General features: G+C 48.7%; 6 protein-coding genes across 6 annotated transcripts; 2 read left to right on the top strand and 4 right to left on the bottom strand.

Annotated features, from left to right (window-relative positions):
• Positions 1–257: 257 nt before the first annotated feature.
• Positions 258–3042, top strand: K460DRAFT_375817 (uncharacterized protein; the record flags this gene model as incomplete). Its single annotated transcript, XM_040934811.1, has 2 exons — positions 258–2790; positions 2840–3042. 2 exons carry the CDS (start codon positions 258–260, stop codon positions 3040–3042), a joined length of 2736 nt encoding a protein of 911 aa, XP_040791663.1.
• Positions 3043–4444: 1402 nt separating this feature from the next.
• Positions 4445–6228, bottom strand: K460DRAFT_278604 (alpha/beta-hydrolase; the record flags this gene model as incomplete). Its single annotated transcript, XM_040928269.1, has 3 exons — positions 4445–5629; positions 5681–5776; positions 5824–6228. The coding sequence occupies 3 exons, from the start codon at positions 6226–6228 to the stop codon at positions 4445–4447; spliced, it is 1686 nt and encodes a 561-aa protein (XP_040791662.1).
• A 686-nt stretch (positions 6229–6914) lies between these two features.
• Positions 6915–8390, bottom strand: K460DRAFT_278439 (kynureninase; the record flags this gene model as incomplete). The annotated part of the gene is made up of 1 exon (XM_040928255.1): positions 6915–8390. One exon carries the CDS (start codon positions 8388–8390, stop codon positions 6915–6917), a length of 1476 nt encoding a protein of 491 aa, XP_040791661.1.
• Positions 8391–8855: 465 nt separating this feature from the next.
• Positions 8856–10174, top strand: K460DRAFT_281420 (Indoleamine 2,3-dioxygenase; the record flags this gene model as incomplete). The annotated part of the gene is made up of 2 exons (XM_040928491.1): positions 8856–9164; positions 9224–10174. The coding sequence occupies 2 exons, from the start codon at positions 8856–8858 to the stop codon at positions 10172–10174; spliced, it is 1260 nt and encodes a 419-aa protein (XP_040791660.1).
• Positions 10175–10247: 73 nt separating this feature from the next.
• On the bottom strand, positions 10248–12549 carry K460DRAFT_276636 (uncharacterized protein; the record flags this gene model as incomplete). Its single annotated transcript, XM_040928130.1, has 3 exons — positions 10248–10776; positions 10824–11481; positions 11637–12549. The coding sequence occupies 3 exons, from the start codon at positions 12547–12549 to the stop codon at positions 10248–10250; spliced, it is 2100 nt and encodes a 699-aa protein (XP_040791659.1).
• Positions 12550–12819: 270 nt separating this feature from the next.
• Positions 12820–14612, bottom strand: K460DRAFT_304888 (uncharacterized protein). The gene is made up of 6 exons (XM_040929988.1): positions 14429–14612; positions 14050–14370; positions 13948–13984; positions 13828–13895; positions 13330–13783; positions 12820–13278 (listed from the first exon to the last, which is right to left on the bottom strand). The coding sequence occupies exons 1-6, from the start codon at positions 14519–14521 to the stop codon at positions 12986–12988; spliced, it is 1266 nt and encodes a 421-aa protein (XP_040791658.1). The 5' UTR covers positions 14522–14612; the 3' UTR covers positions 12820–12985.
• Positions 14613–17165: the final 2553 nt, after the last annotated feature.

Raw genomic sequence — 17165 nt, 5'->3', positions numbered from 1 at the left:
TTTGGGCCGGTTTCTCGAATCCTGCCAACAAGCCATCGGGCTGCCGGTTCCTGTTCTATTGCAAACCACGGCCCTGGTATTTGCTTGGCCCACGCGCCTGTATCCACCGCCCCTCGACCATATACCGACACCATGTACGTCGAGCTGCGGCACTGTTCTTCGCCTGCTTCTGTTGCTGTTGTTTCTACTTCTCTGTCGTTTGTGCTGTTGGCTCCTCTCCTCCCCTCCCACCTCGACTCTTTCACCCGCTGACCGTCATGTTGGGCAGCGTCACCACCTTTCCCTCGCAGCCGCAGAGGTCACGCAGAAACACGTATACTGGTGCAAGTGCGCCCTCGCTGCCTCCTCGACCCACCTCGCTGTCCACTACGCCCGCTGCGCAGACTGCCCTCCAGCTCAAGTCGGTGACGCTCTCTGGCGGCATGGAATCGCGATACAACCGCCCGTCCTCGCCCCGCGGCCGCTACTCGAACCCAGCCAGATCGTCGACAGGCACGTTTGCCGATCCATACTATGATTCCTCGTACTATGGCCGCCCCAGCTCGCCACGCACCAGCGCCGACCGCATTACGAGCTCTTACAACCAGGCATACTACATGCCCAGCAGCTCGTCGGGAGCTCGTGCGAGCAACCTCAAATACGACTCGTACACGGGACGCCCGCGGCGCAACACCAACGAGCACTCCTCGAGGCCCAATGTCAGCACGGTGACCAACACATCGCTGCCCATCCGCACGCCCTACACCCCTCACGGCAACCTCGATCGCCCAGCCAGCCCGATCGCCCAGCCGCCACGGGACAAGCGGGCCGACACATACATCACACCCGGCGTACCTCGTCGAGAACACAAAAAGGTGTACAGTGTCGACGATAGCAGCCGCTCTACAAAATTGGTTGCTGAGAGAGAGGTGGACCTGCCGCGCCACCGAGACAGTGTTGACCGGGGCTATAGTCTGACAAGCGGAGGCCGCAGCTACCACAGCAACAGCAAGCCTCCACCGCGGCTTACAGATCTCGGCGATGATGGATACTCCTACACAGACCCAGCGAGCATGTACCGCGACACCGAGCCAGCCTGGCGGCGGCCACGGGCTGGCAGCTTGGAACGCAGCTCCCGCCCTACTAGCATGATTGTGGACCGTCCTGCTCGTAGCTCTGCTCGTGAACTCGGCCCGCCCGTGTCGACTCGCGGCTTTGATAAGATCAACAATGGCGTTCCAAGACCACACGCAAGATCCTCGTCAATTGAGAGGTCGAGAGAGATTCCCAAATACGACCCCTATCCAGATGCAACTCCTACACGTTCCTCCTCTACTCGTCATCACGCTCCAGCAATCCACCAAGAGCCCCGTGATGTCCGCCGAGAGACATACCACGATGATTATGACCGACGAGATAGAGAGGTCGAGAATCGACGGCAACCCCCAGTCGATCGCTTTGAAGACCGCGAGGTGACTTCCCGAGGGTTTGGCATCGCCCCGGGAAACCCCAGCGTTGCCCACGACCAGTACGCCTTGGAGCGCCAGCCCCACTATACTACCACTCCAGAGATAACGCGTAGACCCGATGAGCGCAGCAGCCAATACTACCCAGCTGAGCGTGCTAGTGGCAGTGTCCAGATGCCCGAGCCTCGTGTGTCTCGTGAACGGGATGTAGCCCCACCGCCAGACCTGTATGATAAACGTCCACGAGAGCGTGAAGGCGGTCGACAAGAAGTTAAAGGCTATGTTCCCGCGGCTGCTGGGGCTGCGGCCGGTGTGGCTGCTACTCTGGGCGCGGCTGGTTATATGAAGTCTCGTGAAAAGGAACGAGAGCGGGAACACGAACGAAACTCTTCCGAAGAACGTGAGCGCGAGCGACGGAAGGAACACGACGAGCGTGACAGGCGTGATCGATACGATGACCGACGCGAAGATAGGCGTGAGAGAAGGCCTGAAGAGCGACGTGATCCACTACCACCACCACCCCCTCCTTCTACTGCTGCTGCTCCTCCGGTTGCTGGATATGCACCAACCCAAGACGCTGACCGCAAACCCCGTGAGCGCCGCCATGACGATGACGACCGGGTCAAGTCCTCCCGCAAGACACCCTCCTCCGAAGGCAGTGAGGACGAACGGCCGCGTCATTATGTTGACCGAGATGCTGAGCGTCGAAAAGAGCCAGCGACAAAGGAGGCGGCACTCGATCCAGACGAAGAATATCGTCGCCGAATCCAACAAGAAGCCGAGCGAAGCAGCCGTGCTACTCACGATCGAGATCTCAGCGACTCGGACCGTGAGCGAGATCGTAGGCGGCGCAAAGATGATCGAGACAGATCCCGTGGTCCCGAAGATCGTTCTCGCGCCTCTCCACCAGATACCAAGGAATCTCCAAGCTCTCGCTATGACAAACGCTCTTCAAGTGTGTACGATTCCAGCCTCGTCCAGGAGCCCGAGTCGTTCGATGGGGCCATGGTGTCGACGAGTAAGAGTGTGCAGATCGTCACCCCTCCGAAAGAGGCGCCTCCAGCAGTCAAAAGTATACTCCGCAGACCCACCGCTAAGTTTCCTGAGGATCCTGAGCCAATCCGCGAGGGAGTCGCACCTCACAAGGATGCTCTGAAGGGCAAAGATATCCCAGTAGGTGCTCGATGGACAAGGATCGACCGTCGCCTAGTCAATCCAGAGGCTTTGGAGCAGGCTAAGGAGCGCTTCGAAGAACGTATGGATTGCGTGATTGTATTGCGTGTCTTGACGAAGCAAGAGATTCAAAAGCTTGCAGATCGGACCAAGAAGATCCGCGAGACTAGAGGTACGTTCATCGGACCCCTTCCACGTACGCATTGCTAACATACGAGTAGAGGACGAAGAATACGACCACCGTGACCGTGGCGATAAGGATAAACGAAGCTCTCGCAGCTCCAGGGATGACAGAGACGATGAAGACCGCGACCGGGACCGAGACCGAGAACGACGCCACCGCTACGATGATGAAAGCGACTACGACGACCTGGGCCGAGAGCGCGAACGGGAGCGGCCCAAGATGCTAGAGCCTGCAAGGTGATTTGAATGATTTGGATTTTGTGCATGATCGTTCAGCAAGCGTTGTTTTTCAAACCAAGAAGCTGAATGCTCACATTCGTTGGCAGGAACAAGAGAGGAAGTAGTGAAGAACGTAGGGAGTCAAAGCACGAAAGGCATGGCAGGAAAGCCAAGGAGACCGAGCAAAGGACATTGCTACCTACGCCTTCAAAAAATGAGAAGCAAGGCCCCCGAACGAGGCCCTCAAGGGAGCACGACAGCAAGTCTCACCACTGCGATGGCTATCGTCATGGTGATTGTCAAGTCAATGGAGCAAAGGATATTCCCCATCATCACCCCTTGAAGCATCAGCGTCGCCGCAACAGTGCGCCAGAGCCCAAGCATTCGCATCGTCATCCGGCTGGAGACGATGAGATTAGCAAGAGTAAGAGAAGGAGCCGCATCAGCAGGGTGCTGGACTGGCTATAAGAGCCCAGTTGGCGTGTGGCGAGGGCAATGTCATCTAAACCCCGGGCCTTGTATGTAAAAGAGGGACTTGGCTGCGCCGAGTAGGGAAAACTCTTTCGATTCCCTTGGACCTCAATGTTGAAAATCAAATATTCGTCATTATATACCCTGGTGCGCAGATTGTGCACCCATTGTGCAAAACACCCATACCTGATGTTTATTCGTGTGAGGTGACGACGATAAGATACAGCAATAACAACGGTGCCTTCCAGCATTTTCGCTGATGGGGTACAAAGGTATTCAAGCGCCTGTTCCGCTGTTGTGGCTCATTAATCATCTTCGCCTTCCCAAAGGGCCGCACCCAAGCTCGACAAAGACTTGCTTGATTGCAGCGATAATTACAGCCAGGTCTCCGTCGAAATTAGCATGAGTCTAGGCGAGGCAAATCAGCCCAAGAGGAGTTTCACAGAGGCTTGGATGGAATGTCGAAGAGGCGAGACTTGTACAAGGAAAGCACGCATGGATGGAGAAACTCATACGAGAAGAACACGCATGGAAACATGGTATGAAGCCATTTATGAGGGGGTGGATAGACTATCGCGAGTAGGTTAAACTACGCTAGGATAGCAGTTCCACCGCTGCTAAGACGCTCGGAATTGACGTCGCTGAGGATATGGAGAAGGACTTGCTCAGTCGTATTATCAACGCTGTTGCTGAGGGAAGGGTGTGGTATGGTCAAGATACAGGATAATCCGTGAATAGGGTGAGTAGGGCTCAAGTAGGCCGGATATTGGGGATCTTGTATTCCAAGCAGAATGCATATATACATACACCTGAGATCATGATTGTTGTCCTGGACACTGCTGGGGGCGTGATACTACCTCTGGCGTAGCATATGTGTATCCAAAAATCGCAGGTGTTTGAAACAGTTCCACGTTCACCAAGGCTAAGGTGATATATCTCATGTACTTGAAGCTTTATTTCTCCAGCCTAGCAGCCCTTTCCTCATCTCTCCACCACTCGCATTGTTTCCTCCTAATTGCATCTCCCTCGACTCTGCTGTTTCCAAAAGCTTCCATCCTTAACTGCAGGCCTGGCAAGCCGTTTGCATTATCATCTACATACTTTGGCCATTTTGGCACACCCGTTCGATTCCCCGCATTCGGATCACCGAGCGCAACGAAATCTGAAAAGTAGCCATGTAGCAGTTTACCAACCTCTGGGTACTGGACGCCAGATTTACCGCCAGGCTCGGCCCATGTGTACTTTGTGTCAGTGGTGTGAGGTATGCCCTTCCAGGCGGGAAGTGTGTTGTTGACGGTGAAGTGCAATTTGTAGACGGGAGCTCCAGCCGATGACATACGGATTGCCGTTTCTTGACCTGCGCAGATATACATAAAGTCACTGAGTGCGGCGGAGAGGCGATCGTACTGAGTCGTGTTAGGACTGTTCGCGTATGGGCCATTGACATCGCCTGCAGGGTCCGGATACAAGGCCTCCAGTTCAGAGAGGTCCTTCGTACTCAGGCCGGGAATAAGATTCTTCAGGTATGTGAGGAACCTATCGTTGGTCTCGATGTCGCCAGGAGTGAAGTATTTAGCCTCATCCCTGACATTGGTTGTAATAGTAGGGATGTTGAAGAATTGGCCATTGATACCCGAGGTTGAGCCTGCCTGCTCAAGAAGTGGACCGCCCAAGGTGGGCTGAAAAGGCCAGGTTATGGCATACTCGGATTCAGCATATAGCAAGGCGCCGGCATTCTGAATCGCTGATATTGGAGCACCTCGCAAACAACTAAGAATAGCGGTATCCGTGCTGTTGGCGACACCGCTGCATCCAACAAGACCAAGGTACCGCGAAAATTGCGCCTGGTAGAGGGGGTAGGATGCGTTGGGAAAGGCGCGTGCAGTGACGCTGCCGGATTGCAGGATTGCCTGAGAAAAGAGTGGAGAGTCGGTTTTGTTATAGTTGTGGAAGAGGTGGATGCCGACTGAATGGGCACCAGCCGATCGGCCACCGATAGTGACACGCGCAGGATCTCCACCGAAAGCAGAGATGTACCGCTGCACGAACTTGAAAAGCAATTCCTGGTCGAGGAGCCCGAGGTTGAGAAGGCCCTGGCGCTCAAAGACGGGCGATGGAAGGAATCCCAGAGAGTTGATCTGTCGAGGTTAGGCTTGTCCTGAGTCGTGGAGGATCTCGGGATACTATACTCGGTAATTGAAGGTTACGACCACTATAGGCTCCTTCGCGTTGGCCGCGAAGGCCGCACCGTCAAAACTCCTTGCGCTTCCACTTACAAATGAGCCCTGCCATAGTCAGAGATGCGGGTCAAATGCTTCATCTTTAGACTTACTCCGTGAACCCATATCAAGACCGGGAGCTTTGCAGTCGAAGAGATGTTTTGCGGACTAAACACATTCATGCTCAAGCAAGCCTCATCCAGCTTATACACAATATTCGCTGGATCCTGAGTGCAGGCAAGTCCATACTGAGAGGCGTTCTTGACCCCCGAGAATGAGGCCGGAGGGCCAACTGGAGCGAATCGACGCTCTCCTACTGGCTGCGAAGCGTAATCGATGCCGAGCCATGCGTTGACTGTAGCGGGCAGAAGCTGCTTCGTCAAGGTTTGGGTGACAGTGGTGCCAACGAAGCTGCCATAGCCAGGCAACGTAACCTGTAGAGAAGCCCCCACACTCGTGAGGCTCGTCAGGATCGCAAGCGCGGTGAGGGACCGTTGAATTGCCCCAGGAAGACCCATGTCGTCAATGTAGGCTGCGAAAGGTATTGCAATGCTTCGACAGCAAGAAAAAACCAGGTCGAGTAGTAGCATGGCGTTTGTTAATATATATTCTGTTGTCTGCAGCGGGCCTGATTGCGTTCGGCCTCATTTTTCCTCTCGCATGAAGATCTCTGCCCCACCCACTCCGTTATTGGCATGGACTCCGATGATACCATTCTGGAAAGTGGATGAAGATACCCGTAAGAGTATACCGCCGTGCCGTGAGAATTGGTCGGAGATACCCCATCTATGCGCTGTTTATATTAGTTGAGCGTCGGGGAGGCTGGTCGGCCCCTCCATTGGGCCAAGAACCAGTCATGATAGTACTAGCACGGCATCCGCTAGAGGAATGTTGCAATATTGTTTCCTGCATAGATAGTAGTTTCTAAACCAGGGAAGAAGGCTTCTCAGTATAAAGAAGCCTACTGAATTATGATATCTTTGGGCAGAACCAGCGATAGCTCAGCTAGGGCGTCGGCGCTTTGAAAAGTGGAGTGCCGCGAGGACCTCTACGCGATAATATAGCGAAATAGTTTTAGAATAATTAAACCTACGTAGTGCTTCCACGACTGTTTAGATTAACCTATACTGCTTAGGGTACCTAGCAATTTCTTATCTCGCTTTCACTATAGATGCTATTCAGTTAAACTCTAAGAAGACGTCCCCTACAACCTCGCCTCAATCACTTTCTCCTCCTGTATTGTTTGCCCACAAGCTTGTGTCCTCGGCTGCAGCGCCTCCTCAAATATCTGCATGAACCTACAAACATCATCAAAAGTGTTATACATCGGCACTGGCGCAACACGGATAATGCCCGGTTTCCGCTTATCGCATACAACGCCATTTGCCTCTAGTGCTGCACTAGCATCCTCAAAGACTTCCTCTGGAAGCAAGACGCTAAGCTGTGCGCCTCGATATCTGGGGTCCGAAGGTGTGATGATTTCGAACGGGAAACTTCCACCTTTGATATTCCGACTCGCAATCTGGGTAAGGAGATGCTCGGCATACGCAGTCAAGAGGAGAGATCTTGATCGTAGCTCTGCCATGGATGTCCTCTCGAACACGCTGAGCGTACCCAATAGGCAGGTGAGGTCCACGATTGATGGATTAGAACATTGGAACCCTTGAGCGCCGGGCGTAGGCACAAATTTGTTGTCCATGAGGAATCGTGATGACTTGTCGTGGCCATACCATCCTTTCAGGCCCTTGTAGTGCCCATTGTCCCCATGCTTCGAATGCACGAAGGCACCGGCAACAGCACCGGCGCCGGCGTTCATGTACTTGTATGTACACCAGCAGGCGAAATCAATGTTCCAATCGTGTAACCTCAACTCAACGTTGCCAGCCGCGTGCGCCAAATCCCAGCCGATCGTGATTCCGCGCTTGTGCGCATGTGCGGTGATAGTCGAAATGTCAAGAAGTTGGCCACTGTAGTACTGGATTCCCGGAAGCAGGATGAGAGCAAGCTCATGGGCATTCTCGTCGATGAGCCTGATGATGTTTTCCGTTGTCATGAGATAGCGGTCATCCGGCTCAACGAGTAGCATCGATTTCTTAGGGTCGAGACCATGCCACTCTATTTGCGATTCAATGGCGTACCAATCACTGGGGAAGGGCCGCCACTCGCACATAATTTTGTGCTTCTTCTCCGTTGGCTTGTAGAAAGCAGCCATCATCAAATGAAGGTTGATGGTCAGGGTGTTCATGGCAACGACTTCTGATGGTGAGGCGCCGACCATATGGGACATTTTCCTTGCGCACTCGGCGGCCAGATCTTGGTATGGTGTGAGCGGCGAGTTCTCGAGCTGTGTGAAGTGCCCGCCAACGGCAATAGATCCCCATGTTTTCAAGTATGCGTTCAAGTGTTGCCCAACCGCCTTCGGCTGTAGACCTAGTGAGTTGCCGCAGAAATAAATGCTTTCTTCTTCAGAACTCAAAGTAGGAGCTGATGTTGTCGCACTATCACTGAGCGATTTCCTCTTGAGCTGCGCTTTCGTTGGAACGATGAAGTCGGGTCTGAAACTCTTCGATATCGCACTGCTATTGTCAAGAGATTGCGCAAAATTCAGAGAGCTGGCGTTCGCTGGCCATTCCGGCTTATGCCCTTGGCAGAGCTGCTTGATAGCGATCGTCGCATTCATGGTCGTACGGGGTATGCTGTATAGTGGAGTCGATGTGGTTGCCGTGTGATGTAGAAGACTGCGAAAGGTGATAAAGAACAACCAGGATCCGTTAAATATATGCTGTAGGTGCACAATTACGTCTCCAATAAATGTTCTGTTGTTTCGTGGCTTGACTTGCATCCGACGTTTTAGCGCTAAGCTTCCGTTGCCACCTTCCGACGACTTCAAGCCGTCAGATTGTAGTATCCGACAAAATCAAAAATCCTCGCATCGGAACATGCGGGCTTCCGTTCCGTCACTTACAGCTACTACAATAACATACGATGATGTACGTCACGCCATCAGCAGAACTTGGTGGTGGGATGCTTGCACAGAGCCAGAGTGGGTCTGCTTGTCTTCGTGATAAGTACGGTGCCAACCGCCATGAAAAATATAGTTCCTTGAAAATCTTTCATGTATCGTTGACTTCGTATCCATTCCGCAATGAGTCCCCATAAAATCGATATCCTTCCATCTCTTGCAGCCCTAACACAATATGGAATCTCGAAGAACGGTTTCCTGCCGGTAGAGACGCCTCTAAGTCGCCTGCCCCATGACTACTACGAGCCTTGGGAACGGGTGATCGAACAGCTGCCAATGTTGATCGAGGCTCAACAGATAAGACAGTGGGTAGATAGGCTACCAATCCTCAGTACTGGTCATTTGAGTAGCGAGCCGGAATGGCAGAGAGCCCACTCGATACTAGCAGTAATTGCTCAAGGCTACATTTGGACAGGTCCCGAACCATCAGAGGTACGCCAATTGATGGAGGTGTTGCGTTATCGGAACTTTATCGCTTATCGTTCGTGCAGCGTTTACCTCCTGCCATCACTATTCCCTTCCTCGGAACCTCCAAACATCTTGAAGTATACCCCGTGGCAACGTACGCGGCGTTGAATCTTTGGAATTGGAGACCGCTCAAAGAGAATACAGCACTTACCCAGCCGGAGAACCTTGTCGCACTTCATACGGCAACCGGAAGCGATGACGAATCATGGTTCTTTATCATTTCCAACGCCATGGAGGCAAGTGCGGGCCCATTAATCGAGACAATGCTTGGAGCTATAGAGGCAGTAGAAGTAGATGACATACCGACAATTGTCCAAGCATTGAAGTTCTTCGAGCAAAGCATGCAGCATATCGGTAGCCTTCTTGTGCGCATGGATGAGCGATGCAATCCTCAGGTCTTCTATCATACTATTCGACCGTTCTTGGCGGGTAGTATGAACATGGAAGCCGCTGGTCTTCCTAATGGCGTGTTTTACGATGAGGGCGAAGGCAAAGGGTCGTGGAAAAAGTATCGTGGTGGGAGCAATGGGCAGAGTTCGCTTCTGCAATTTTGCGATGCTGTCTTATCGGTCGACCATGCCCGGAGTGGAGGTTTCCACAAAGAAATGCGACTTTATATGCCGGGCCCTCACGCTAGATTTCTAGAAGAAGTTGAGGCCATAGCAAACATCCGAAATTATGTCGGTAGTCATCGGGACGATCCTAAGCTGGTAGCAGTTTTCAACGCAGCGGTCGCAGCCCTTAGCGGGTTTCGTGACAAGCATATGGCTTTGGTGACCAGGTATATAATAATACCTAGCCGCATGGCCGGGCCGGTCGGTGTGGTCAAGCGCAGAGACATCGCATCTGCATCGACCATGCTGGCATCGAAGAAGCCACATACACAAGAGTTGGTCGGAACCGGAGGCACTACGCTGATCCCCTTCTTGCGAATATCAAGGAACGAAACTAGTGAAGCAGCAGTCTCGCACTGAGTCTTCACGTCGAATTTACCACATCAGCTATTTGACAATCTATATGCAAGCTGTGGTGTGCCGCTTGACATGGTCAGAGGAAGCTGCCACCACCCACTTGCTGGTCATATATGGGGAAAAGCGGTATATCAGCGATGGACGCACCATCTAGGGTCAGGGTGCCAGGTTGGAGAAAATCTTGTAGGCCTTGATCAATCTCGTTCGACCATGGCAAGGCGAAGAAGTCCGCATCGTAGATAGTCCAATCATAGGGAGTTGAGGTAGAGGAAAGATCGGGTCGTGGCGCATGTGAGACTATTGTCTCGGATGTATCGTTTTCCTGCTCATGACGCATCACTTCGGGATTAGAAGACAAAAGCCCGAATAGCTGAGATGAAGCTTGTTTTCGTTGCAAGCGTAAATGCTGCTCCCTTTTGTTGATATGTGCAGTTGTGGTTTTGAGTAAGGACTGAACAATGAGTGAGTATTGTCGAGCAGTCGGATCGACGTCGCTGAAGTATTCCAGACAGCGGATTGACGCTTTGCAGTTGTCCGCAAAAGTAAGCCCTGAACGACCGAGAGCGCCAACCGCCAGGACAAGTGAAGTAGTAAAGAGCCAAGATCTACCCTTGATCAGTATGAGGCGAGAATATTGGGGCATGCAGCTTACACTATGAGTGGCATCCTTCGTGGCAGTTTCCCTGCGTAGATCACAGCCTCTAGAGTTTCCACGAATGACGAAGCGGCATCAAGCGCGGCGTCTGCGTATTTCCTTTTGTGCTGATGGTCGCTTTGCGAGCCGCCACCTTTCAAAGAAGCACCCATGTACTCGTACAAGTCGTATATCAAGAATGGACGTGTCAGCAGCATGATGCCATAGTAGTAAGAACACAGCGTAGCACAAGCACCAACAACCTTTTCCTGTGAGAAACTACCCTGGATCGAACTGGTCGTGATTTCAGTCAAGACTTGCAGCCAAGTTGATGCCCATGATTTCAGTTGTCGGGAAACGTAGTTGGCGATCCGCAGAGAAATGCGCTTGCGTGAGTAGACTTCCACTACGACGCGTTCAATGATCATGAAGATCTGCACGCTTGCGTCCAACATTTTGACACCTGCTTGACCTCCCGTCTCTGCAACACAGTATTTGACGGTGCAGTCCACATCTGAAGTTGACGGTGGGCGGCCCAATACGCTGCTAATCAGCATATCTACTACGCGTAGGCTCTTCCAAATGCGATCTCGAATTATTCTTATTGACCCACCAAAAGAAGCGTTCACTTCAGTTCGGTGGATGCCGATCGCATAAGCAGTACGAGCTGCCAGTGCTGGAAACTGTTAGCAACGGATTCTCGCGGCAAGGATAGCCTCAACTTCTCATAAGTACACTGAAGAGCTTCGAGGGGGTTTTGCGAGATCAGATCTAAACAGCAAGACTTTCAAGCACAGCAGGCTAAAACATACAAAAGAGAAGTTGACGTACAGAAATACAGATATGCCCCATTCGGTTGGAACGCTCGAAGCATGAATATTGCCACTAGGGTGAAGCCCTGTACTGTAGACACATTCATGCTATTGCACATGTGCTTGAGAAGAAGTTCTTTCGCATGCCTGAACCATGCTTCGGCCTTTTCTTCGCGGCTTTCTTGCGCACCAACTGCAAGTACGAGATAGAAAACTGCAGCTGTGGCGTCATCTGAGTGCGATGTATGACCACTGGCCCACGTCTTCATCTCGCTCAGTAATTCATCGTGTTGAAACAGATCCACAAGTCCGCTAGTGGCCACATCATATTGTTCAAGGAGGGTTTGAATCTCGTCTGGGTTCACTGAAGGAGTGTGTTGTTGGTCCTCTAGTTCTATGGGGGCAACCTCGATGATTGAGTCCCGAACAGCATGTATTGGAAACCCCTCTGGGTCAACCTCAGACGCTATAAGATATCTCACAGTCTGTAAGAATGAAAGCGGAGCGCAGTCGCCAATGAAGATGCCCTTCCCTAGCGCGTCACTCAGAATGCGCCCCTCCAATGGCACAACTGTGTCTTCATGACGGTCGTCCCTACTGGCAGTAGGTGAAAGCGAGGCCCCGGTATCGTGAAGCCCCTCGGGCGCACTAGTCTCCGTACGACCATTGCGACTCGGTGATTGATGTGGCGCGTTTGCGCTACCAACTACTCTCGGGCTACCTGGAGTTTGGCTAGCGGATTGTACTTGGCCACGGGCTCCAGATGCGGCGAATGTACATGTCGCTGCGCGATTCTTTCGGCTGCAATAAGCACATGGCTGTGCTCCGTCGCATTTGACTTTGCGCTTTTTACAGAGATCACAAGCGGCCGTAACGCGCTCTAGCCGGCGTCGCTTCTCTGGGCGAGCTGGAGATTCCGAGTTTGTGACCATAACAAGTTTCGCGAGATGGGCGTGACGGGACGTTGAAGGAGGTTCCGTTGCATAGCTAATGGTTTTGTCGGATCTAGGTTGTCGACGGCTCGGCTGGAGCTGGGCTTGGCATTTTTGGGCCGAGGCTCCATCCGTTCCGTCATCGGATGCTCGCCGCTACGTAATATTAGCAAAGGCAGAATGTCATTCTTAAGGATTTAGGTGTTCATCACGTATTTCACAGGCAGTTTGTTCACCTGGGCCATTCATTATAGTTATAGTATTTCCAATCGTACGTTATGGTAGTCGACTATCTGTCTACAACTCTACTACAAGAGATAGGGACGATTATCGTGACACGCGAGAAGCAGAGCTCCAGATGTAGTGTAACCCTTTTACACAGAGAACTCATCTCCATACCCCACACCAATGCCAATACGCTCCCCTTACGATATCCTTAACGGTATGGTGGACGATCCACTAGTTCGACGTCTGACTCCGAACGGTCTTCACGTTGAAGCTTGACATCGACAGACTTCAAAATAGCACCAAAGGCAAGGCTGTTCCCCGACCGCTGTCCGGATTTGCTGCTGTCACCGTGGCTATAGTTACTATAGCCGGAATTCTCGGATTTGCCCCCAATCCGGCGCATTATCCTCTGGAAGAGTCCATGCATAGCAGGCATGCACGCAACGACTATGAAGAGATTGGCTTCGGTTACGCACCAGTAGACACCTGATACGTTATCATCTGTGATTGCAATGTTAGTCGTGAGTAGGTACAAGCGATACGGATACGTACACGTAGGATTCGCGCTCTGATCGAATCGTACAAGGGCCCAGAGACGGAGACAGCTAACAACGGTTATAATGAATCCCACGCAGAACATCGACATGATTTGGAACTTTTTCTTCCAGGACATTTGCAGCCTCGCTAACACAGGCAAGGGTAGTGACAAGATTGCCAGGTCAAGCACAATCTCGATACCTCCACGGACGAACCCAAAGAGGCGAACGTCTACGGTGCACTTTCCAGCCATTGTTCCCTTCCAGCCGTCCCAGAAGAGGTGGATTGGCTTGCATTGGAGCATCATAGCAAATGTGTTTCCGAGCCCAAAACAGGTAACAAGGCCCATCAGAGTATAAGTGACCAGCTTGAGCTTGGCGGAGGTTACGACTCGTAGGTAGAAGGCGAGGATGGAAAGCTGACAAAGGAACTCGGCAACCTGGTACATAAAGTAGGTAACGTATAACCACTGAGTTACGTTAGCAAGATTATTGCGTTGGAATGGACACCTACCTTCAAGCTGTTCGTTATGCCATCCGGCGGTATTCCCCACATATCCTTTCCGAAACCGAGATGACCAGCTAGGAACACTATCAGTCAAGCTACTCATTTTCGAAGACCAGAACGGCTTACCAACGACAACGGGCACGTTTTGGAAAAGAGAAGCTACCTAAATCCGACCAGTATCAGCATACTGCTTGACCTGAGTACATGAAGATGGATCTTGTTGCGTACACCAGCCAGACCGATCAAGAGATCATCCCATCCGAGCTCTGCCTGCGCTGAGATGAGACGGTGGGCAAGTCGCATGGTGACCATCAGCACAGCTAGGGCGCCGATAGATGCAGTAACTGCAATCATAGTTTTACTGTCATCGCGAATCGGAATGCCACATGCCACGTTGGTCTCGTTAGTTGCTCGAAGTGATTCGACAACGGTACAATTCAGGGCATTGCACCCTGCTAATGCTGTCTGGAATGTGACATCGATACAAAGACAGCCGATATCGTTGCGCGAGCAATTGCTTGAAGGTAAAGTAGCCTCCAAACAACGTGTCTGAGACCTCCATCAGTGAATGTTCGAGGGTGGCGTGTAGCAACAGGTGTAGACTTACCGCACAGTTGGGCAGTCGCCCCAAGAGATCCTTTTGCGCGATTGCACCCTTCCAGAGGACTAGGCACGTTAGGGCGACGCCAAGAAACTTCATACTGTGTAGCTGTATTCCTGGGCGAGATGAGAGGAACAAGTGAGTATAGTAGGACACTGCGGCTGCACGTTCACGACCATATATTTGACGGGCCAGCTTGGTTCCTGCAAACGGGAGATACTCGCACGGGGACATTAGAGAACAAGGTAGTGGGTATTATAGGTGATGCATGCACGTTTTGCCTTTTCGGCCCAGGGAGCCCGTTAAGCTTCAGGAGTCCAAGCAGCGGTGGGCCAGCCATGCGCGGGAAGGCCAAATAATTACAGACACTACCCCCGGCTTGGAAGCGGGGCTTGGTCAAAAGCGTGTTGATACAGTTCTGTCGCTACAATACGAGATGACATTTCATGATTAGACAAACTACAAGTCTCAGTGGTCTTCTATCTCGCTCATAACGCTCTATGAAGCTGCTGGTGCGTTTTCAGGACTAGGGTATTCCCACTGTTTGAAACCCTAGTCATGATCAGCAACGCCTTTGCCGATTCCTAATTGTGGAGGAATTGATGGTTGTTCAATTGCCGTCTTCGGAAAACGACTCCGCTTTTCAGGCGGGAGACGTCTACCAAGATAGATGAAAGCCACCACTTGCAGCTGAAGGGAAATAAGATGATAGACCTGGTGGCCTTATATGGATGGTGAAGCTGGACTGTTCTGATCACTTCTACTGTATAATAGAGCGACGATGTATAATCTCTGTACAAACCTTTATCAAACTGCTCTAAATGCTTAACAAATCAAAAGACCACATTGGCTCAATGGTATTATAGCTCAACTAGGGCGTAGGCGCTTTGGAAATACTCTCAGGGGTGGCGACGAATGTCTCTCATTTCAGGCCACCCAGCGGCAGGATGCAACTAGGTGAGGCGGCCGGGGAGCGGGATAAAGGATCTGGCTAACTCGTGATAGGTTGAGCCATTTTTTATTTCTCCGACTGTAAAGCTTAGAGAGCAGGGGTAAGGCTTTAGGCGCACTTTACAGTAAATAATAGCCTTAAATGCCAATATTACTAATATTATTTTGTACTTTACTTTTTATTAGCAGTAAAAAGTGCGTTGCTAATATAATAAATTTATACTAAGCTTTTTATAAATATATTATTATTAAACTACTACTATTACTACTACTACTACTACTAAAATACTTTTAATTACTTTATTATAATTATTATAAATTTTATGCGCTTTGCGCAAAAAATTTTTTATTTTATTTAATTTTTAATTTAGTATGCTTGCAATTTTAAAAAAATTTACTAAAATTTTTTATAAAATTAATATATTTCTACTATAATTTTAATAATATACTAATTTTTTGCGCTTATTATACTATATTTTTAAATATAAATAGCTTTAGCTTTAGCAACTTTAGTATATTTAAAAAGTAAATACTATATTTATGCATTTTATAATTTTAATTTAAAAATTTAAAAGTTTTAAAAATATATAGAATATACTAAGTATAAAGCGCTTACTTTACTTTTTTTTAATAAATTTTTTATATTACTAAAGTTTTTTACTTTAATTTTTGCTTTTATTTAAAATTTTATATTAAGTGCCTGCAATAGCAATGCAGGCACTATTTATTATTTATATTTAAAAAAATTTATTTTACTTTTAAATATTTTAAGCTTTTTTTTTTTACTTTTTAGCTTTTTTTAAAATTTTTATTAACATATTACACAGGCGAGTCGGTTGCCCAGTTAAGTTAGTTACAATACTAAAACTTTACTAAAATTAGTAATTTTCTACTATTAAATGCAATACCTTAATATAATAATATATAATTTTTTTAAAAAAAAAACTAAATATAGCTTGTAATTTAAGCTTTAAAATGTAATATAAATTTTTCTTAATAAAAAGCTGCGCAGATCTATAGCGTCTTTTAAATAATACTTAGTAATTAACTAAAAAGAAAGCCTCTATAATATAATACTAGGCCTAATAAAATAAGGCTTTTTTTAATAAAAAAAAAAGTAATTGCTTAGTATATTGTAGCATACTACAATGCGCATTCGAATAAAAAAGGCAGGCGTTAACTTATAATTAGTAAGACATGCAATTTATATTTCTAGTATTCTATTATAAGCTAGTATTAATACTTTTTTTTTTTTCTATTTATTTAAACTACAATACAGCCTTGCTGCTAAAGATATTTATTATATGCTAATTTACTATATTATATTTTTTTCCCTAATTATAAGCTTAGTCTTTTTAAGCTTTAATACCCCCCTTTAAGCTTTAATACCCCCCTTTAATACTAAATATTATAGTATTAAGTATTGTTTGCTATTTTACTTTTTTTTTTTTTTTTTATTTGCTTATTGCTTAATGCGCTGCTTAAGTATTAAGCCCTTTTTATACATACTTTACTACTAAACTAATAGCTGCAATTATAAATAGTTATTTATAAAATGCTAGGCTTTTACTTACTATAGTATTACTTACTGCTTTAGTATTAAATATTACTTGCTAGCTTTAAAGTAAAAGTAGCTTTAATATAATAGTAGTATAGTAAAAGCTTAGGCCTAATACCTTTTTAGAAAAAAATATATATAAACTACCTTTTTTTTTTTAATTATTTTTTTTTTTACTTTTTTACTTTTTTTTTTTAGTTCCCTGAGCCTTCTTTAATAACTTACTACTTAATT

The sequence above is a fragment of the Cucurbitaria berberidis genome (genome assembly GCF_010015615.1).
Source record: "Cucurbitaria berberidis CBS 394.84 unplaced genomic scaffold K460scaffold_2, whole genome shotgun sequence".
NCBI lineage: Eukaryota > Fungi > Ascomycota > Dothideomycetes > Pleosporales > Cucurbitariaceae > Cucurbitaria > Cucurbitaria berberidis.
The sequence above is the reverse complement of the archived record's forward strand: the minus strand, read 5'-3'. Positions and strand labels throughout refer to the sequence as shown.

Coding starts and splice junctions, on each gene's coding strand:
- K460DRAFT_304888 (XM_040929988.1), bottom strand. CDS start 14,521: ATGAAGTTTCTTGGCGTCGCCCTAACGTGCCTAGTCCTCTGGAAGGGT. Junction 13,896..13,947: donor AAACGTGCCCGTTGTCGTTG/GTAAGCCGTTCT, acceptor TAGTGTTCCTAG/CTGGTCATCTCGGTTTCGGA. Junction 13,279..13,329: donor TCAGAGCGCGAATCCTACGT/GTACGTATCCGT, acceptor TTGCAATCACAG/ATGATAACGTATCAGGTGTC.